The sequence below is a fragment of the Lynx canadensis genome, chromosome D2 (genome assembly GCF_007474595.2).
Source record: "Lynx canadensis isolate LIC74 chromosome D2, mLynCan4.pri.v2, whole genome shotgun sequence".
In the NCBI taxonomy this organism is placed as follows: Eukaryota; Metazoa; Chordata; class Mammalia; order Carnivora; family Felidae; genus Lynx; species Lynx canadensis.
In genome coordinates, this window is record NC_044313.2 from 74,856,740 (window position 1) to 74,880,407 (window position 23,668).

General features: G+C 38.4%; 1 protein-coding gene across 1 annotated transcript in view; it reads right to left on the reverse strand.

Annotated features, from left to right (window-relative positions):
- HEATR1 (HEAT repeat containing 1) overlaps positions 1-17,425 on the reverse strand; it is a 52,047-nt gene extending 34,622 nt beyond the window's left edge. The window contains exons 1-16 of the mRNA XM_030334428.2: positions 17,318-17,425; positions 16,849-17,022; positions 16,117-16,333; positions 14,195-14,336; positions 12,614-12,715; positions 12,034-12,174; positions 10,816-11,027; positions 10,526-10,659; positions 8,589-8,691; positions 7,562-7,672; positions 7,135-7,252; positions 5,976-6,083; positions 3,223-3,318; positions 2,700-2,788; positions 1,180-1,391; positions 408-529 (exon numbers count right to left, since the gene is read on the reverse strand). Coding sequence (XP_030190288.1) covers positions 408-529; positions 1,180-1,391; positions 2,700-2,788; positions 3,223-3,318; positions 5,976-6,083; positions 7,135-7,252; positions 7,562-7,672; positions 8,589-8,691; positions 10,526-10,659; positions 10,816-11,027; positions 12,034-12,174; positions 12,614-12,715; positions 14,195-14,336; positions 16,117-16,333; positions 16,849-16,990 — 2,049 coding nt within the window. The 5' untranslated portion in view covers positions 16,991-17,022; positions 17,318-17,425. The remainder of the gene's footprint in view (positions 1-407; positions 530-1,179; positions 1,392-2,699; positions 2,789-3,222; positions 3,319-5,975; positions 6,084-7,134; positions 7,253-7,561; positions 7,673-8,588; positions 8,692-10,525; positions 10,660-10,815; positions 11,028-12,033; positions 12,175-12,613; positions 12,716-14,194; positions 14,337-16,116; positions 16,334-16,848; positions 17,023-17,317) is intronic.
- Between the last annotated feature and the right edge of the window lie 6,243 nt (positions 17,426-23,668).

A 23,668-nucleotide genomic window follows, 5' to 3' on the forward strand; every position in this document is an offset into this window, starting at 1 on the left:
ACAGAGAGAGAGAGAGAGAGCATGAGCGAGGGAGGGGCAGAGAGAGAGGGAGGCACAGAATACGAAGCAGGATCCAGTCTCTGAGCTGTCAGCACAGAGCCTGACGCAGGGCTCAAACTCACAGACCGCGAGATCATGACCTGAGCCAAAGTCGGATGCTCAACCAACTGAGCCACCCAGGCGCCCCCAGGTTTTCATATTTTAAATAAAAGGAAACAGGGAGGCAAAAAGGTACATATTATTCTTATTAGTCCAATATAAAACCACAATAAAAAATTTATATAAAACGTAAAAGATATAAAACAATCTGCAGAATATACTTAGTCAAAAATGCAAACATTATTTAAAAAAAATCTAGTGAAGCAAACACTGAGAAATCCAGGGGTGTTCTTTGACAGCAAACCTACCATCTTTAACATTGAAGAAGGATCCCCTGAACTTATATTGTCAGCCAATAACGCAATCATCTTCTGATTTGCCACACCAATTAGCTTTCCTGACTCTGTGCTTTTAATCACATTTTCAAGAGCTGTTTAAAAAAAAAAAAAAATGAACACAGGGCCCTTATATCATGAATACTCACCTAAAGAATTCTACAGAGTAAGAAATTTAGGCAAAAGTTTTATAATTTTCCTATGAAGGTTTGCTCTGTATTTTCCCTTTTGTCCAATTCTGAATCTGTGTGTGGGTCAGCTTCCTTTCCACTGTCCAGCTGACCACGGACCGTGGGAACAGGGGCACCAACCCCATTTCCCAACACAGCTGAAAATATACATATAAGTTTTGATTCCTCAAAAACCCATTAATAGCCTACTGTTAACCTGAAGTCTTACTAATAACATCAACAACACAGGTTTTGTATCTTATATGTATTACATACTGTAGACTCATAATAAAGCTAGAAGGAGAAAAGTACTATTTAAATAATTCTAAGGAAGAGAAAATGCAGAGTACTGTACAGTATTTATTGAAAAATACCCACATTTAAGTGAATCTGTGCAGTTCAAATCTGTTGTTGCTCAAGGATTGTAGGTTTTTGATCTTAGATTTTTGATCTTAAACAATCTTGCTGACACAAAACAGAGCAAATGTGATTTCAAATAAGTTACAGCCAACATTTGCTGTTGTTTTTTTTAAGTATTTAAAGTGTTTTTTCTATAAGGCAACTGAATTTCTTACCTTCCTTCCAGCCCCTTAATATAGGGTGCAGAGAGCAAATTCCTGATTTTGATAAATATATAGCGATTTTCATCTCTGCAGATTCCATGTCATCATTGATGATAATCATAAACGGCAGCAGATGTACCACCACCTGATTTGACAAGTGATCATTTTCTTTCAGTAGCTCTTCCTTAATTAATATGTCTGCTGCTACCTCAAGTACCTTGTACCTAAGACACAAACAGATTTGGCTGAGAAACCCATTAGGAAACTTAAATTCAGCCCCAAATCATTGCATTGTCCCTGCTCAGCTGACATTATCCTGGTCTCAACAAACACATTATTCAGACACAGCCAACACAATCACTTAAAATCCATGCCAAAAGGTGAGTTATTTGAGAGAACAATTTTAAACTAACTCCGTCAAATCTTTTTTTTTGAGAAATCATTAGGCTAACTATAATAACATAAAACACGTCACACTATATATAACTCCACTAGAAATCACAGACTCACTCATAATTTTAAAAAAATCTGAACACATACTACGTGCTAAGAACTAAATATGATGGATACAAAACAAAAACCTGCAAGACATGCTCTCTTCCTCTAAGGAACTTAGTCATTTTTCCATGAAAAAAGCTTAAATGCCAAAAATGAGCTCATCAGATAGTACAGAAGGTAACCATGTGCCTCTGAGCTTACTTTCATAAGTTTGTGTTTCATTATAAAGTAATACACTATCCTGGGAAAAAATAATCAAATAGAACTATATAAAGTAGAAAACTAAAACTTCCGGGGAGCCTGGGTGGCTAGTCAGTTAAGCATCCGACTTCGGCTCATGTCATGATCTCACAGTTCGTAGGTTTGAGCCCCACATTGGGCTCCGTGCTGACAGCTCAGAGCCTGACGCCTGCTTCTGATTCTGCGTCTCCCTCTCTCTCTGCTCCTTTCTCACTCGCACTCCGTCTCTCTCAAAAATAACATTAAAAAAATTAAAAAAAAATAAACTCAAATAAAAACTAAAACTCCCTACTACCCTACTTCTCAGATTTCAGTATTATGTCACACATTATAGACTCTCACCATTTTATGAAGAAAAAATTTCAGAGAATAGTATAATGAAGCCACACAAATCCTAATTATTTACATAATGCAAGAATTACATTATGATTCATTCCACTACCATGACCATATAACTAAATTAGAAAATGCAAACATGTAAACACAAAAAATGAAACAGGTGTAAGAATTTTGTTAATTCAGGGGCGCCTGGGTGGCGCAGTCGGTTAAGCGTCCGACTTCAGCCAGGTCACGATCTCGCAGTCTGGGAGTTCGAGCCCCGCGTCGGGCTCTGGGCTGATGGCTCAGAGCCTGGAGCCTGTTTCCGATTCTGTGTCTCCCTCTCTCTCTGTCCCTCCCCCGTTCATGCTCTGTCTCTCTCTGTCCCAAAAATAAATAAACGTTGAAAAAAAAAATTAAAAAAAAAAAAAAAATTTTGTTAATTCAAAACAGTATGAAGAGAAATGAATACATACCATCCCCTATTTTTTGAAAGTTCTGCTCTTCGAAAGAGATTTAGAAGATTTGAAACAGTCACTTCTGAACTAAAGTGTTGTTTAAAAATCTAAAGGGGAAGAAATGGCCATAAGTAAATTTTCACCTGCTTCAAATGCATACGGTACTTGTTAAATACACTTAAAAAAATAATGAATTGTAAAGAATTCGTCTCCCAACAGTCCTTGAACTATTTCAAGGCCTTATGAGAGCTATTTCTCAAAAGTGGCATTCATGAGCCGATTTTCCACGATCCCAAGGTATTTACTATCGATAACAATTTATAAAACACTTTTCCCTTTTGAAGAACTTCTATGTGATATGAAGTTGTGCAGTCTGATTTCTCCCATAAGCTTTCCTTAACCAGGCTTAAGTCTATGCTCTCAAGAGAACAAATTTCCAATGAAGGAATAATTTCCAATATATTCCTGCCTAGAGCAGAGAATCACATGAGGAGAAAATATTTACAAATTGTGTATTTCAACAAACAACAAATTCACTCACCTCAAAAGCATTTATAGCCGACAAAACAACATCTAAACTATCATCACCTAATCGGGTTAAAACAGCTTCTTTTATGAAAGACTCATCGACATTCTCCTAAATAAGAAAAAAAATATATTTAGTTGCTGCTAAAACCTCCTAAGATTTTACCCTAGATAGGAAGCTTGGTTTTGTGAAAAGCACTCCAGATTATCAGTAAGAAATACAGGCTCTGGCCTAGATGCAAATTCAAACACTCTAAACATACCTGCACTGAACTAGATAATCTCTGAAAGGCCTTTTTATTTTTTTGTTATTTTTATTATTTTTTTTAATATAAAATTTATTGTCAAATTGGTTTCCGTACAACACCCAGTGCCCATCCCAACAGGTGCCCTCCTCAATGCTAAAGGGCCTTTATAGATGAGTAATTATTTGGTACAAACTTTTTCCAGTTTCTACTGAAAATATAATAGAATATATATAATTCAAATATAATTTTTGCATTAAGAAGTTCATCTTGTTAAATCAGAGCCTGGATATTGAGAGTGCAAAGACTCAAGAACCAGAACATCTAGGTTTAAATTCTGGCATTACCCACCTACCAGCTGTGCGACCAACTGGGTAATTTAACCTTTCCAGGTCTCACTATTCTCCTCCAGAGAACAGAGCTAGTAACAGTACCAACTCCAAAGAACTGCTACAAGATTAAACAATACACATCAGTGCTTAGAACGAGGCCTTTTACGTAGTAAACACTATTAAAGTCAGCTATTGTTATCAAGATTTTTACAAGAGTGAGGACAAGCACTGCGAAGCCAGTCTGCCAAAAAGATTACTTTTTTTCATTTACAAAAGAAAATAAAGCACGTAATCATTCACAGTAACAAAAAGGTAAGATCGCAAATCAACCTAAGTATATATCCTTATCTATGGGTGGTGAAAAAAATATAACTAAATAATGCTACAAAAAATAGTAAGGCACTCTGTTGGGAGATAAAACTAAAATCCCTAGAATTCACAAACTGAAGTCCAACTTTCACATAGCAAATATCACCAAAATTTTCTAAATAGCTAGCAAGTAGTCAAATACCCCAATCTGAAGACAGTTAACCATGCTTAAATCTAAAAGGTGAATGTGTACAACGGCCTTTATTGAAACACTAACCAAATCCAGAAGTGGACAGAAAAGAAAGGGATTAAAAGAAGAACAAGAACACCTTCAGATATAATATTAGGAGCTTCTAGGAATCTTTTTTTTCATTCTAGACACTGGGATCTTCCTATCACAATGAAGACCAGTATGCTATGGTTTAATTATCCAGCAAATCACTAACGCAAACCTATCGACACCTTGTGAGACGTAATTTATGCCAGATCAGAAATGAATCAAAGCTACAGATTATAAATTTGAGTATTACATCAACCATTTTTAAAGAAACATTCTTGGGGTGCCTGGGTGGCTCAGTTAGTTAAGCATCCAACTTCAGCTCAGGTCACATCTCACAGCTCATGAGTTCATGCCCTGCATCGGGCTCTGTGCTGACAGCTCAGAGCCTGGAGCCTGCTTTGGATTCTGTGTCTCCCTCTCTCTGTCTCTCCCCTGTTCATGCTCTGTCTCTCTGTCTCTGTCTCTGTCTCTCTCTCTCAAAAAATACGTAAATAAATGTTGAAAAAAAAAATCCTCCCAGATCCTAATGTTGCTATTATTATTTACATATCATTTTAAAACGAAGTAACACAAAAATATAAAGCAAATCAAAGATAATATAAATATAAACCAAAAAATTTTAAGTCCACTATCACAAAGCCCTGCAAAACCAAAAAACTCAAATTGAAATGAATTTACTATGGCAATTATGATTGCACTCTGAAATTAAATTCTATTTGTGATATGAATCTGGCTCTAGCTATCATGACACAAGTTCAAGTTCAGCATGTTCATACTATGGTGTGCCATGAGGACACTCAACTCTAGGACCACTTTTCTCTTCCAGAAATGTTCCAAATATGCAATAGTACTACATGAGAAGATTTAGATCACACAGATGAACACTCTTCCTTTATAGTAACTACACTAAATGTCTACACCAGTTAACCCTTCAAACTCATGACTTCACAACAATGTAAAAAAAAATTAGTCCATTTGAAAGCCAGAGAAAAATTTTAAAAACATAGTATTAGTGATAAGCTCGAACAGCAAAAATTGTGACAGAATTGTTTGAATGGCTGAAGCTCAGAAAATACTGCTCCATTTCAATTACTGCAAAGTCTTGGTAAAATACCATTTTGGTATAAAGACATTATTTACAAATTAAGTTAGCCTTCGTACTTACTATTCACAGCCACCAAAATCTGAAACAAATACAACCGGAGGTACTGAAATCACGAACAGTGTTCCAAAAGCTGTAATTCCAATGTCCCCAAATACACTCATGTTGAACTTAAGAGTACCAAAGTCAAATTTCAAAACTACAACATTCTCAGATAATTGGTGAACCTCTGTGTAAATGATCTAGAAATCATAAGTCTGAAAAACACTGAAGTAATAATCTGCAATGTGGAAACACGAATATAGAGGTTATTAGAGCATGGTTGCTCTAATAAATGGTGGCTACTGGCATGTATGGTCCAATGTACTCTCTGTGATATTTGCCTTGTGTCTGTAATTACATAATATCAATTGTAGTTGGTAAGTTCCAATTTCCTCTTCTAGAATTACACTGTGCATTTTAAGGATAAAAATATCACAAATGAAGCTATCTGAAACAAACCTCTGATGTCTTCATGATATTTTTCAGATGATTAACAGCCAGAAGTCTCACAGGAGCAAGTGGATGGTTCAGACTGAGCATCAAAGACGTATCAGAATCTGCTAAAAACTACAGAATTCATCACAATCACCAAATGAGTTCACCATTAAATCTGAGCATCTGATCAAGAATAAAAACCAGAGGAAACTGCCCTAAAATGCCCAACACATTTGATAACAAGCATCTAAATCCAGAAACCAAGAAGTAAAATCTTTGTCTCTAGAACGTAATGAGTTACAATAGATGAAAAAAATGAGCATTGTAAATGTTGTGATTTTGAGAGTACACTTGTGTCTATGTGTAGGTTTATTTAGTGAAGCAATTCTGTGAAGTAACTTTGTATTCATTATACGGATCTAACTTCAGACTGAGAAACACCTGAAATAAATCAGTGTATTAGCACCTAAATGAAAATATGAATTAAAAAAATTGGTCACTGAACACAGAAAGCAATTCACCTAAATAATAAAACAATGACAGTCAAATTAATGACAACTTACCTCACTTACGTAAAAAGACTAAAAAGGAAATCTATTATCCTAATATTGGAAATGAAACTAATTAAAGATGAAGGTCTAATTACAAAAGAGAGAAACCTAAACAATCACATTTCTCCTCATAACATTTATTTTCAAGGCTAACTGTAAAAACTGCTCAAATGTCTAACTTCTAGTAGAAATAGATCGATCTAGGGTGAACTGACAGGAAATTTCTGAAGTTCTAACATGATCATGAAATTAAAATCTGCCTCCCTTATGCTCACCAGTGACTTGAACAGCCCCATGCGGCTAGTGCACACATAGCAAAAAAATAAGGACACACTGGAAACCTGAGTGAAGCCCCCTTTTGATGACTGCTAATAACATTTCCAAAACATACTTTTCCTGAAAGTATCACATGCAGTTATTTACGTTGCCATGCCTTTTTCCAACAATTCAATGCATAACTGAGTTGAGGCCTCACAGCTTCCCTTCAGGGAACTAGGGAAACTGTACTAAATCTCACCTGTCCACGAAAGTTGCAAAGAAAGGAGTGAACTAGCCAATTTATCTCCAGAATTCCTTAAATAACCACACAAATATACCCATAATTGTAGTAATTCCTCCGAAGAAAAACTTACCTGATACTTTCCTCCACTTGTAGAAAGAGAGATAAACTGATGAAAAAGCTCCTGTTTTTTTAGATCTGTAATTTCTTTTAGGCGTTCCTCTAATACAACATCTAATGTTCGGGGATACCTGGGAAGAAAATAAAGAGCTAATTATTCTTAACGAAGTCACTAACCACACACATGATACGTGTATAAAAAAGATACAAATAAAACCTTAAAAGTATTCCAACAGTAACATCTCTCTATACAAAAATGGCCCCTATTTCCTATATGAAAGTATAGGTCAAATACACTTAATCCCATACCGGTCTTCCTAAAGGTGGGGGGAAAACCAGCCTCTTTACAATTCATTCCCTATGTTATGATGTGACCTGTGAATCTTCTTTTAATAAAACAAGACACACACATTCAACAAGGGCAGAAACACACAACTTACTTGCTTTCCAAAAGTCTGATAAGTGGAAGAAACTGTTCGTTAAGCAAAGATACTTTATCAGGACCGATTTCTTCCTGTGAACTATATGAAATATACTCTTCAAAAAGAAGGCTGCAAAACAAAACAAGTATCAGCAGACATGAGAGCTACTATTTATTGACCACCCATTATATTTTAGATGCTTCAGAAATACTTCTGCCATATTTCCACAAGGTACCAGTCATTCTTATTTTACATATGCAAAAACCAGGGCTGAGAACTCTTGTAATCTGCCTGCGATCAGAGGACAGCCATCGCAGCCAGTGCTCAGCGAGCCCTCCTGTGCCATCAACAGTAGAGCAGGTTCTCAAAGCCTGCTGGACTCCGGGGCCCACACTCTCAACAGTACTTCCCACGTCTACTCTCATTTAATCCACAAGCCAATTCCGTGAGCGAGGGGCACGAATGACACACAGCAGCAGACAGGCCAATGTTACACAACAGCAAAACCAGATCCAGGCAGTCTGACCTTCAGAACTTACTACTCTACTCTCCTGGAAATGAGAGAGGAAGGATTGAAGCCCATGTCTGACTGTAATGCCTACATTCTTTTCACTGTTATCAAGTTGCCCTTTAAGTGAAAAAAGAAAATGGGAGACTGAAGTATCTTTACAGAAAAGAAAGAATTTTCACTTCACACCCTCAATATTAAGTTTCTAATTGATATTTACTAAATACTAACTGCGATGCATTGTTTCAGGCATTTTGACGCAGTTATTAATAGGAATCTCAAATCAACCACTAGTTCCATGTAGCTATAACCCAAATTTAGCTTAACTATTAACTTTCCATAATCCCATTTAAGCATTAAAAACAAATTACTTTTTCCTTCTACTGCCATCATTATTGCACTAAGTAATTAACGAAATGATATGGACAAATCAAGAAATGCATCATACAGAGAAACTGGAAGACTGCTACCCAACTCTAAAAAGTATACTAAGCCCCAAAGATACAAATCAAAAGCATGTCAGAAATAACAGCTTACCTAGCCAGCAAATGATCTAAGTTGTTCTTCAGTGATATATTTGTAAGTATAGCTTCTAAATGTCTCCTGTAGATTTGACCATCTGTCCCTTCAGTTTCTTCACCTTAGCATACAACATAAATTAAAATTAATGGGGAAAAATTCTTTTGCACCTACATTATTAAATTTACTTACAGCAGAAAAGTCTTCTACAGGAATCTTTTTAAACCATATGTATTGGTATCCAGCTTTTTACCTGTTTATAAAAGTGTATCTCACCTATTCAGCTATGTATATTTTTTACATTTTTGTATACATTACCCTCACTTACGCCTTACCTGAAATTCTCTACATTTTTAAAAACAAGTTTTCCATGCCTTATTTATAAAACAGAGGTCCAAAACATAGTTGTGCCAGGTCATATTACAAGTGGTTGAAGTTGGGACCCAAGCCTAGAGCCCAGGAAACTAGCTCTGAAAGCAGGCTCAGCTTGCATCTTGATGTGCCTTACTGAACTGAGCCATCATCTTCTATTCCACATTTACTGCACATATATTACCAATCAGCTGGTAGCCCTGCCTTCAAAGATTGGGACCACATCACCACCAGAATAGGAAAAATATACTTTTATACATGCTACTCATATCTCTGACACATATCTAAACCAAGATCCGGTTAGGCAAAGCTCATTTTCCAATAAACTGACACACTTTAGAGATGTCTTCCCTAGTATGTTTTTCTTAGTCTAAGTGGCAACAGGACCAAACATTTCTTCTTGTACTTCTCTATTTATTGAAAGATAAAAAGCATATAATGGAAATAATCATTTTTAATAACCGTTTTTACGGCTTAAAAATGTTTTGTTTTTTTTTTAACATTTATTCATTTTTGAGAGATTGAGACAGAGTGTGAGTGGGGGAGGGGCAGAGAGAGTGAAAGGGAGACACAGAATCCTAAGCAGGCCCCAGGCTCCAAGCTGCCAGCACAGAACCCGACATGGGGCTTGAACTCATGGACCGTGAGATCATACCTGAGCCTAAGTCAGACTGAGCTACCCAGGCACCCCAAAATTTGGGTTTTTTATGTATGCGATTTTCTTGGTCTGCCATGTTCAGTGACTCAAAGGACTTTTATGTTCATTGACTCCAAGGAGAAAAACTTTTTTGGCAACTGAATATTTGTCATACATGAGTCACTGAAGTTCATTAAATATCTAAATGAGAAGGGAAAGTTTTACTGGGTAACATATGTTAATCATTTAAAAAAATTTTTTTTTCAATGTTTTTATTTATTTTTGGGACAGAGAGAGACAGAGCATGAACGGGGGAGGTGCAGAGAGAGAGGGAGACACAGAATCGGAAACAGGCTCCAGGCTCCGAGCCATCAGCCCCGAGCCTGACGCGGGGCTCGAACTCACGGACCGTGAGATCGTGACCTGGCTGAAGTCGGACGCTTAACCGACTGCGCCACCCAGGCGCCCCTAAAATAATTTCATAGCCTTTTTAACGAAGAGATTGTTTAAAAACACACATTAGAGGTTCCTGGGTGGCTCAGCCGATTAAGCATCTGACTCTTGGTATAGGCTTAGGTCACAGCTCACGGTTTACGGGATGGAGCTCTGTGTCAGGCTCTGCGCTGACAGTGTGGAGTCTGCTTGGGATTCTCTCTCTCTCCCTCTCTGTCCCTCCCCTACTTGTGCACAAACTCTCTCTCTCAAAATAAATAAACATTAAAATAGAACACACATTAAAAAGACACACCAGAATTCTGAGCATATCAATTAACAAATATCTCCTTCAACCAATGTACTCCCACCTCAAATGTTTTTCACATTAAAAAAAAAAAAATTACACAAAAACAATTAGCAGAAACTTGAAATATCTTACAGATATTAACAATTTTAAGAGAATCAAATCTTAGACGTTACGCTTCTGGACACATAATATACAACCACGAACCTGTAATATGATTAACGATGGAGACGACCAGATGGGGAAGCATGTAACGCAGAAGAGGACTGACATCATAGACTTCAGAAATCCCATGAAGTATTGTAATAAGATCAGGAACGTTACACAGATGAGGAAATGGCCTTTGAAGAAACAAGTACATAAAATGCTAACTTCAAAAGTCAGATAATATATAGCAATTAAAAAAAAAAAGTATACAATTTATCTTTGAAAAGAATTATTCAAAATACTTTCATTCTCCTGTATTTATCATCATTTCCCAATTCAATCGTACGTACTTTTTCCCAAGGCTCTCTGGCTTCTGTCTCTGCATGAGCACTATTAAGCAACCTAATCCATCCTTGATCAAAGAAGGAATTTTGGTCAACGTTTTGATGATCTGTGAAGCCAACGAATTGACGAAGGTGTCCTCCATTGTCACTTTCACAGAAATCTGACATATTATCATGTACGTTGCAGCTCTGTAATCTGGTAAAGATGATTTCAACCCCTAAATATTTTTTAAGATACAAGGAAAAATGATAAGCTATATCTTTTAACTTTACTTAAAATGTTACTTTACCTTGACAAATTAAAAATGCCATAAATGAGAGATTAGTACTACCTAACGTACGCTGAAGAGTCAACAACTCTTCAGAATTTAGCCTCTTTCCTGAGCACACAGAGATGAGGTTAAGTCTCTTGGATGAGAGGAGGGATCTCAGCAGGTCTCCCAACTTGAAAATCCACTACATATGCTAACAAGGGCCAACAGGCTCTTCTTTTATGGGCAAACACCCACCAGTGTAAAGGAGACTTCAGAGACAAAGACAATAGGGGCGCCTGGGAGGCTCAGTCGGTTAAGCGTCCGACTGACTCAGGTCATGATCTCACGGTCTGTGAGTTCGAGCCCCACATCGGGCTCTGTGCTGACAGCTCAGAGCCTGGAGCCTGCTTCGGATTCTGTGTCTCCTCCTCTCTTTCTGCCCCTCCCCCATTCATGCTCTGTTTCTCTCTCTCTCTAAAATAAATAAACATTAAAAAAAGAAAAAAAACAACAAAGACAGTAATTTTGGGACACCAGCAGGAAGTGAAAGCAGTACCTAAGCAGTACCTCCACAGGGAATCTGGGAGGGTGGTAGGTAGGCAACAAAGCACCTGGGAAGAAGAAACATTGAGAACTGGAAGTCACTGTAAAAAGAGTAAGAGCATATGCCCTGATGGAGACTTTCTAATCCATTCTGCTTCCAGTGAGTCAAGATGACTGCTAAGAAAACAAATCTGAAAGGTAATGTCAGGGCCAAATAGCCAACATTTATTCTTAATGAGCCCTAAATAAGATCCCACTTTTGCAAGTTTTTAAGACAAAAAATTCAGATTTTTTTACCTAAAAATTAAATCTTGCCAACCATCTGAACTATGCTGTCAACTTAAAAATAGTTACGTCTAAGTGAAATTTTCATAAAGCCAGAAAACTCCTTCAAGTACAAAATAATCTACACCCGAGCAGGACCAACCTTTTGGATATATGGAAATAGCTTGGCGACTATATTATCCAATACGCCCTCAGCAGTCACTAGAGCAGACACGATGGTAGAAGCATAGAAAGTTAAGAGCACTCTCAACTGAGCTGAACTCCCAGGATACTCAACAAAAACCTACAACAAAAAAACACAGAGCACAGGTTTAAAAAAAAAAAAAAAAAAAAAAAAGCAAGGCCAATTAGATAAACATATAAGAATGTTTACAGCTCCCCTCAACTACTTCAGACTGACATTTTTATGTTTACCATATACAACATTAAATACACAAATGCAATGGTTCAATTAAATATGACAAGAATGAACAATCCTGACTTCTGATCCCCTCTTAAACAGTCACTGTAAATAGAATTTGACAAGAAACAGAGTAATTTATTTTTGTAGGAACACACCTTTTGTGACGAAAGACTGATTCAAGCTGCTCATGTTCCAGAACAGTAGCTCGCTTAACAAAAGGAACTTCTTCTAAGTACAGTTATCGGGGAATGCCTTTCTTCACTCAAAGCAAGCAATCTTTTAATGGAATCAGAGAGTCAGGGAACCAGATACTACTCACCTTCACAGATTTTGTCACCAGACTACAAATGAAATCCATGAATCCAAGATCTTTGTAGCAGTGGGTAATCAAAGTTCCCCTAGCTAAGGGCACTCCATGTTGCTGTTATAGACAGAAAGAACCAATCATCATTCGGGATATTGATCAACTGATCATTTTTTAAAGTACCTACCACAGTACAACTTTGTACTGGTGCAGTTAATACAAAATACAGTCTCTCCATATAGCTGGTGGTAGAGAGGAAATGAACATATAAAATTGTGCAAACTTTAGAAATCCAAAAGGGGTCAGCAATGGGGGTAGAGGTACTCAGTGAATACTGCCTACTTACCATGTGTTGCATTTTCATATGTATTTATCTAAATCTGGATTCTCTAGATTCTTAGGAACTCTACTAGTTAGATTGGGTTTTTGAGCCAATGTGCTGTGGTTGTCTTTGCTTTACAAGAACACTAGTAATAGAAATAGACTAGGAACCCAGAAACCTTATACTGCTATTCCCACCGCTTACACCACACATGGCATGTACGGGGTGCTCAATAAACACTGAATAACTAAAAGAAAGGAGAATCTGAAGTGAACTTTAATAGGTGAGTGGAGTTGCATACCTGAAACAAATGTGTCTAGAGAGCATCAGCGTCTGTGTGTAGAGTAGGGGAAAAAAAATGACCTTGATGTCGTATTAGCAGAGGGAGTAGTTTGGTAAGCTTTATTATGGGTTGTCTTTCTCTTCTTGAACACTCACTGGTTCAAGTGCTTTACATCCAAACTCTTAAACTGTACTTCCAGTTAAAAATTCCCATTCCTTTCTTTTTACTAATTCTGACCACTGACCTCACTATCATCACACATCAAATTAACTCTTTTCAAGGTCCCACAGTCTGTTAGTCTACTTTTGCCCCATCTGTGCTCCTCCTAGCCTGAATTGCCATACTTAATATTCAGTAAAATTCTTGTCTACGTAAATGTACTTTCTTCTACTGTATGTTGCAAACAAAGTGAAAACGGCCAAATCAGTCATTTTATCACAAAACCATGCTAACTGATCCTTACCAGACCCTTCCTGTAAGGCAACCATCCTTTGAATCATCTATAGACTAAATGATAGCATCTTTTTTTAATCGATTTTAATAATTTCCTTAAGTCCATCATCCTTATCCTTTTAATTTTTTGAAGTATTTTTCTTTTCTTCACCTCCAATTTTTTTTTAAAGCAATTCAGTTCCAAGATCTAAAATGTCAGACAGTAGTGTAGTGGAAAGATAATAAACTTTAAAATCAGATCTAAATTCAAATCCTAACTGCCACTTTATAGTTATTTGAACTCGGGCAAGTAATTCTCTTAGCCTGTGCTCATCTGTAAAAATAGTTTTGTGAAAAACCAAGATAATATAATGAGAATTGCCTAGCCTAATGTCAGGTGCCAAGTAAATGCCAATTTCAACTAGAAGTTAGGAAATAAAAGTGATGGAGGTAATACTTGGACTACCTGTAGGAGCACTAAGGACTTCATTTTTTCCAAATTGTATCCCTTAATCAAGACCTATAATGATTATAGACACATGTCATTCAACAATCATACCTTAACTGGTGACAACCAAAACCATTTGTGCTTTGGATTGTTAATTTTCAGAAGCTGTATAACCCGTACAAATATTCTGGTCTCGTGGTATGGTAGAACACAAGCAATGAGGCTATCTTGATTATAAAGATGGATATGGAACCTGGGGGGAGAAAAGCAAGCAATTTGAAATGACACAAAACCTGCAAGCACATATTTCCTTCCATGTCCAGATTCTCCATCAACGAGCTAGAACTACTCAGAATTAAGTATCAGTAAAAACAAGTACATGACGATATGCAAGATAAAGAGCACTAAGTGATAAGCCTCTACTTTGCATTAAAGTACTTCTCAACAGAGTTCCGTCAACTCTTATGCAGTAATAGTTTTTACTATTCAACATAAAAATTTACATCCCATTCACTTTCTCTCAACTTAAAAAAAAAACAAAACACTATTATTAAATTAACATAACTGCGGGACCACTGTGGTCAAATCAACAGAAAACCAACTGGTCAACTAGGCAGCAATGCTCGGCTCCTCTCCATGCTCTAAAGTTCAGCTTCCTCAGCTTATCAGAATTCTAAAACCAGAAGACTAAAATCACATTACTTTCTCTGAATTAGAATAAATTGTCAGATTACAACTATATATAATTTGTCCCTAAACTTCACACAACTCTGTATTGGTCCCTCTACCGTAGTAAGACAGGCTCATTAGCCACATCAGATACATTAAATCCTTTCTAGCCTTGAAGACCTAGCTCAAATGCTTCCGTGTTCAGGATGCTTTTCCTGATACTCCCAGCGAAGTGATTCCTCTTATTTCTATTACATGTTAAACTTACTCGCCAAGATGCTACTTTCTCCGTGAAGCTTTCCTCAACTACTTCAGGCAGCACAACAGCCCCAAACTTTGCATACGCCTTTACTTCAAAACAATAACCAAGGGCAGCCTATTTAACCTTGTGTTGAATCTAATGTTTACTTAATAAATAAGTTACATGAATAAATTAAAAAAAGTACTCCTTATGCTAATCATCCCAGCTAATGCTGGGGGGAAGGAATTAAATGCTAGAAGAAAAAGGGAAATATTACAGAATTGCTGTTTTCTGTCTGATGACTCCAGTGTTCTGATCATCAGAAGACCCAAGTTAAACTTAACGTTTTCTTAATGACTCACTTGCGTCCAGAAGGGAAATCACTTTATCCCCATGTCTCCAATTAATGAAATAAAGCTCTTTCTACTTTTAAAACATACAACACATGGCAGAATAAACAAAAGTGTGTAAGCTGTGATGTGATGCCAATTCAGTGAGGAAATAAACTTGAATATCCTTACTAAGACAATTTCCAACGAGTCAAACTCTGGAAACAGTCTTGTATCTCAGATCACTAGTTGTGTGACTAGGTAAGTTAACCCTCTATGCCTCAATTTTGTAAGGTGTACAATGGGGATAACACACGTACCTTCCCGTAGGAATGCTGTGAGCATTGAGACGGTGCGCGCAAAGTGCTTACCACAGAACCTGGTATGTAAATGCTCAATGTACATTAGCTATTGTTGTTTTTCTTAAGTTACGGTATTTTAGAGAATACTGTTTGCTTCTTCCCAAAGCACTGGTTTTGTTATTTTGGCAAGAAAGAAGTTTAATAATATCCTTTGGTCCAAATATGCGGTAACAGTTCGTAGTGGCAAAGTGATGTGAGCTCCTTGGAACTAATATAGTTGGTCTATTAACTCAAGATCCCCAGTAGTTGTATTTCTGTCAACAAAAAGGAGTCTAGAAGAATGGCAAGCTTATCTCATCTTACAGACATCGTGTTAACCTCTTCACAGACCTAATTTCTCAGCTTTAAATTGGCTTGTGTTCTCATTACCTAATTTTAAAAAAAAGATCACAGTTGTTAGCCCATAGTTATTTCTGTAAATTAATTTGTTACCTGTAAATCAACCACTCCAGACACTTCTGTGCTGGCTTCAGCAGGAAGTAAGGGGACAAGTGAATAAGGAATAATGAAATGTTTTCATCCAGCTCTTTGTTCACTGCTTTGGTCTGAACGCTGCGCTCCAATGTTTTTGCCAGCTGGCTGAACAACGGTGCTTCAAACTGCTCAAAGGAAGGATCGATCCCAAGCAGCTCTTCCAGGCCAGTGCATCCTAGGAAAAGGACAGTGTATTTTTAACAATTCTTTGCAAGCAAACTCAGTTTTACTTATCCCTAAAAATCTTGTATAACCTGTAATACAGTCCCAAACATAGATTTCTAGTTTTCAACATAAAAAAACAAATCATTTCCCCAACCAGAACAGAAAGTTCTGCCTGGCAGGTACCATTCTTTAAAAAAAAAAAAAAAAAAAATCCCTTGCAAGAATCAGGCCAGTTCCCATAGGAATTGGGAAGACTCCTCCTCGACCCCAGCCACGCCTCCAGCCTCTTTTTGACTGTCCACTCCACACATTAGTTAACCTCCCAACCTTTGTCTGTGAAATTCAGATACTGCCACGTTTCAAGCATCAAGCACATAGTTATTTGTTATCCTCTTTCTCTGAACAACATAAGTCAACAAATTGGAAACTCTTAACGGAAGAGGGAGGGTCAGAAGAGAAAACAATACAGCAACAACCCCAAAACAGGTGCTTCGAAGACCTTTTCTTAATTAACGGGTAGCTCACCAATGGCAAAAGCGGTGTCCCTGTCGATGGTGGCCGCTTCTTTGGGGTCAAACAACAAAGAAGCAACTTCATCTCTCGATAACAGACTGCGGTCACTCTGAGGGAGGGCGAGGCGTTGGAGTTGCTGGGCTAAGGACGTCATCTCCCACGCAGGCGGATTTCTAAAAACACAGGCTAAAAAACAAAGACACTGTGAGAAGTCTCTAGAAAACCACAGGTGGCTGAACCACGAGCCTCTAATGCCTCGCATACAAGTAACTTTCTTCGCACTCAGCGCCGTCACGGACACACAGCCGGCTGCCCCGGGACTCACGGACCCCAGGGTACAGACGCCACAGCAACAGCGTTAACGCAGGTTCCTGGGGCCGCGCCGTGGCTTTCTTCAGCCCCGACCACGCGAGACTCGAAAACCCGCGGACACCTCACCCTCCCTTGGTACACCGTCTACTCCCCTGCAGCTCCTGCTCACCGAGAGCTCGAATTCGGGACGCAAGTCCGGAGTGACCAGCCTTCACGGCAGTTCCCACATGCTACATAAGCGGCCGGCTCTCGCCCGGAAATTCAAAGCATGCTTCGCAGGAGCTTCCGGTTTCAGGCACTACGGCAAGAGAAGAGGTACAAGCTTGCCAGAAGTACGATACGATGGCTCCGCCTCCCTGCGTCGAAGCCCCGCCCCCTCGCCGTGCCAGATTTCAGGCTCTGGGTCTGGTTTGGGTCCGGCTCCTGTGCTGGGGCTGGCTGTCCGCGCCCGGCTTTGTGCCTGAGGGTTTCAGTCTCAGGGCTAGCCTTTTGTGAGCGTTAGGGATCTGTAGCTGGAACCATTCATTCAGAATACGTTTATCCAGCTTTCACTGTGTACCAGCAGATTAGCCAGCGGTTAAAAATGTGAGCTATGAAGTCACGTTGAGTGGGCTCAAATCCCGGCGCTAGCGCCCCTGAGCTCCACCGAGTTATTTCATCTGAGTTTGTTACCTTCTCTATGAAGTGGGGGAAGGCTGAGAATTTCATGAGGTGAGCTGCTGATCGAACGATGCGAGCCGCTCTATGAATGGTGGTTGCCACCGCCTTGGATCTTGGGGACCATCTTGTCACCGACTACTTTGCATTCCTGGAAAACGCATACTTAATTTTTTAAATTTTATTTTAAAGTTAACCCTGTTGAGATACAATATACAAACCAAATTGCCCAACTCAGTTCAACGAGTTTTTTTTTTTTAATTTTTTTTTTCAACGTTTATTTATTTTTGGGACAGAGAGAGACAGAGCATGAACGGGGGAGGGGCAGAGAGAGAGGGAGACACAGAATCGGAAACAGGCTCCAGGCTCTGAGCCATCAGCCCAGAGCCTGACGCGGGGCTCGAACCCATGGACCGCGAGATCGTGACCTGGCTGAAGTCGGACGCTTAACCGACTGCGCCACCCAGGCGCCCCAACAGTTCTATGAGTTTTAACAAATGCAGATGTAACTCTCTCCCCATTCAAGACATAGGAAGTTTCCATTGCCTCCAAAAGTTTCCTCTTGCCCCTTTGCTGTGGTGCCCACCCCTACTCCTGGCCGCAGGCAACCACTGGTCTTGACATCATTATAGGTTAATGTTGCTGAATAATATTCTTAATATATAGGTTAATGGTGCTGAATAACATGGCTATACCACCATCTGTTTCCGAAGCAGGTGGTAGGTACTACAAAAGGGAGCGGAGTGGTCTCTCCAAGAAGCTATCCAGGTCGCTGGAGTAATTGGATATCCTACATCTCTTTCTGGATGCATTCTTTACTCTCAAGAGGTGGAAATTTCTTCCGTACCAGGATGTCACTCTTTCAGTCACCCTTTTCCCTGAAGATTGTTGGAAACACAGTTACAAATTTCGGGGCTCCCTGCTTATATACTTAACAAGTATTCTCTGCCTTTTATTAACAGTCTTTTTTTTTTTTTAATGGTTTTTTGTTTTTGTTTTGTTTGTTTGTTTTTGTTTTGTTTTGAGAAAGAGGCGCGCAAGCTAGGAAAGGAGAGAGAGAAAGAGAGACAGAGACAGAGGATCCCAGACTGGCTTTGCTGACAGCAGCAAGCCAGATGCAGGGCTCAAACTCACTAACCTGTGAGGTCATGATCTCAGCCAAGGTCCGACTCTTAACCCGCTGAGCCACCCAGGTGCCCCATTAGCACAGTCTTTTGCTGTTTTGCTTTAACAGCGTTCAAAACAACCTCCAAAATATCTGTAGGTAGTTAATAATCTTTTACAATAATAACTATGTGGTGTTAATTGCCTTAGGAAAATAACGTGATCTTTTTAACTTCTGGTGATATCTATTTCACCCAACCAAGCAGACCTCTCAAAGGAATTTTTTTGTTCTAATGTGTCAAGAGAATTTTGCTTAACAAGAGCAATCAACTTAGGGGGAAGTTAAAGTAGTAAAAAAATGAAAACCAGTACCAGTTTATCCACAAAGCATATTTGCTTTTCCACTTTAAAAAAAATTCTGAGTATTTTTTTAAAGCTTTATCAAAATGAAAATGTTAAAAAGAAAAAGTGCTACAGGTATTTGGTTCAACTCTTCATCTACCAAGAAAGAATTCACTGAGAATTCAAGCAAATTGGCATTTATTTGGGCAATGAGAATTGCAATTCGGAAGACAGAGTCAGATAGAAACCTGAATTGCACTCTGAAGAAGACAAAGAGGGGGCAGAGATGTAAAGGTGAAAGGTCACGAGTACAGTTTTCATTTAGGTCCTCTATGCAAAATAGGAATTAAAAGTAGGTCTGGGGCGCCTGGGTGGCGCAGTCGGTTAAGCGTCCGACTTCAGCCAGGTCACGATCTCGCGGTCCGTGAGTTCGAGCCCCGCGTCAGGCTCTGGGCTGATGGCTCAGAGCCTGGAGCCTGTTTCCGATTCTGTGTCTCCCTCTCTCTCTGCCCCTCCCCCGTTCATGCTCTGTCTCTCTCTGTCCCCAAAAAAATAAATAAATGTTGAAAAAAAAAATAAAAGTAGGTTAACTGGGATTGGTTGGATAAATAGATAAATGAGGGATTGAAACTTGTCAAATTGAATTGCCTCCTTAATTGGAAAGATCCAGGTGTCATGGTGATGAGGGAGTGAAGTCCAGGCTGAAGGCTTGTAGCTGGCAAAAAGTTCAGGGTTCCTCCTGTGAGGACGTGCCTAAAGTCTTCCTCCTTTCTGGCCTCTCGACCCTGCCTAAAAGAGCTAGGCTTACCTCGGCTGGCTTGCTCCATGTTGAAATCTTTTATGCTTTTTTATGTCAGTTCCAACGGTATACGGTGCCATGTTGAATTTTACTTTGGACGTAAACTAGGAAAGTAAGAAAACAAGTCAAAGTTTCATATATATATATGAAATATATATATGTATGATATATATACACAACATGTATATATACATATATATATTTTTAAAAAGCATTTACTTTAAAATATACTGTGATTTTGAATTAGATATTTTTCTCCATTTTAGAATTCTCTGGATATATTCCTGATTGTTTTCTGATGATCTCTTCCTTGGATTTTGTGACTATATGCCCATCTCCCAGTTTCATTACTCATTTGAGGAACAGAGCAAACTTACTTTTGCAGTTGTTATTTGAATTTAAAATATCAGTTGTACGGCGTGTGTTGTTCTCCATTGCTTCTACCTAAAAATTCTTTCCATGGCTTTTGCTCTTTTACATTCATTAAATCCATAATTTTAGCTATGACTGATACGTATTTCTTGATGCAAGGATAAACATGGCTTTCAGAGATGGAATTTTAACCATATGTTCTTTCATCTGATGAGGGATGTCATTATGACAGAGCAATGAATTTTGTTCCTCATTTCAATCACTATTCAGGGCAAGGACTCTATTTCCACCCCCACAATTCTAAGAGTGATCTGAATAAATGAGTTGGGTTTTTTTCTTTTTTTCTTAAAAATTTTTAATGTTTATTTCTTTTTGAGAGAGAGAGTGTGAGCAGGGAAGGGCAGAGAGAGAGAGAGAGACAGACAGACAGACAGACAGAATCCGAAGCAGGATCCAGGCTCTGAGCTGTCAGCACAGAGCCCGACGCGGGGCTCGAACCACGAACCATGAGATCATGACCTGAGCTGAAGTTAGACACTTAACCCACTGAGCCACCCAGGTGCCCCTAGAGCTTTTGACCACTGCAAACTGAACTGTCAAAGGGGACTTCAGTGCTCGATTGGATTAAATGCCACCCAGGTGCTCCACGAGTTGTTTTTTTTTAAAGATAGTCTCCCTCCTTCACCCCACCCCTTTTAATACATAGTAATGATACTTTGATTCATTCTGTGTGTCCTTTAAGCCAGGCTAGGCATATAGTGGTAAATAAGACAGCTGGCCTTTCTACTCTTATGGACCCCACATACCACCAAGAAGAGACAGACAAACTGTAAGCAAAAAGATAAACCAGAAAAGCATCAAGGAATGTGAGAAGGACTCTAATGATCCTGCTACAAAGCCATACGATAGGGGTGACAGAGAAAAGACATTGTTAGTTTGAGTGGTTGGAGAAGAAATCTCTGAGGAGGGAACATTTAAGCTGAGACCTGACTGCAAATTCTTGACAATGTGGGGAATCATCCCAGACAGGACTGATCTTGACATTTACTCCATTCCAGTCACAGAAAGAGCTTCTTTCTGTCCATCAAATACACCAAGCTTCTATTTTCTGCACAGCGCTTACGACTACCTGATCGATCTCATCTGTTCGCTTACTTATTTCTTGTGTCTTCTCACCTGAATACTGTCTTCATATAGGCTGGCATGAAGCCTGCCCCTAAGATCAGGGGGGCTGGGCAAGTGTACAAATAGACACTGACCTACTATCAGTCTAAATAGTTATAAGTCAACCTGACACACCGTTAACTCCTCTTCTCTACCGTTAAGTTGGAGGGATAACCTCCAACTTTGACAAGTAAACATTTATGATACAATAAAAACGTTTTTATATGAATGAAAGACAGCAAAATATAAAAGATGACAGTACTTACTTATTGCACCTGTCTGGGTATAATGTTGATTGACTGATGATTTTGGATGAGAAATAAAGACATATAAAGCTAATACATTTCCTATATATTTATCCCATAAAAATTCTGCTTTCATTTCAGCAAAATTACTGGTTATGTTATTTAAGCCAGATTTTCATCAATGGCATTCCACTGACAAAAATGATAAAAAAGATTTAAAAAAATTTAATTATATTCAAAGTATACAAAACTTGAATATATTTTCATAAAAATGGAAATTAACTAAAAAGTCAATACGTTTTATTTTTCACTGGTTTTCAACAGTTGTCTTTCTTTTAGGAAGGCAAAATAGATTATAATTGATGACAAACTTTCAAATAAAATTAAAGTGGAACTTTTTTATTTTTTGGTAAATGTTATTACCCTATTAAATATTTTCACAAAAAAATAAATTATTCACAAGTTTGTCATTCAATGTCCATCGAGTTGCCAGTGTAAGGAATCAGTATCACCTTTCATTCATGTTACATCTATATCTATTTTCAAATTAAGAGTCACATGAATTATTTAATATTGGAAACAATCTTCAGCTACCATGTCCAATTGTTGGGAATACTTTGCTAATTCATGAGTACATCCAAACCCATAAATTGGGAAACAAAAGGAAACGAGAAAGTACGTGTTTGGAACTGCTTGGGAATAACAATACATCATGCAGAAATCTATTGTGTTCATGCAGTCTGAAAGCAAGAACGTGACAAGTTAACCAATTTGTCTTTCACCTAAAGCCCTTTTACGTACAAATCTTGTGCTCTGACACAGTGTCCAAGGCCAGTACGACTCATAAGCCTTCAGAGCATTCAAACAGGGTTTGCTTTTATTTGAGGACACAGGACAAGAGACCTGTTTCCCTGATGTTTGAACACACAAATCAGAGACTGGATGTTCAAGTTATGCTACAGCAGTGCTAAAAGGCAGACTTTGAGGGACAGGCTCCCACATTTTTAAACAAATTTTTAAATGTATTCATGATATGAATTCAGGCCTTACTCTGGCCCAAGGGTGGTATTGAAGACAGGGCTTTCTCCTGCTTACTAATGGATCTGTGCTGGGAAGTAACGTGCCTGGGACATGGTTGACAATAAATATTTCTTAGCTGAACAAATAAGTGAACGAATGTAAATGTGTATAAGCTGTTTCTGTCTGTATCTCTTTCTTATTCAAGAAACGTATATCAGAATGTAAGTGAATGAAAGTAGTACGGTGACAGGAATGACTGAGAGATATTCTAACTATAACAAAAGTAAACTATGCAGAAACTTCAAAATTTTTTCATTTGCACATTATTTGCATCATATGTCACAATTGATGGGATACTTGACAATATATCTATTGATGAAAGATGAAACAAGATGTATAAAATGAGCAATGTAAATTCGGCCTGGGAAATCTACACTTTAGGCAACAAACACATGACTTGGTAAATGGACTGAGAAGTTAAGTATTGGTTCTTCCCATTATGTCCCAGTCAAAGCCATTTAAGTTATTATGAACTTGAGCACTTGTGGTGCTGTCCCCAGAAGTTACAATTATTTTTCTGGTTATTTTGAAATGCAGTGGTAGGGAGCTAAGAGTTGGGAAAAAAATAATCAGTCAATCCATTGGAGTAAGTGCCTGGTATATCTCCAGGAGCCAGCAGATGGCGCTAAAGCATTTTCCTGATCCCGGGAGGCCGTTAGTCAGTATCCCCAAGCAACGCGTGGAATAGCCGCTTTCAAACTTTTTAAGTTTAAAAATTGTGTACAATTTTACAGAAACTGGTTTCTAGAATTTTCCA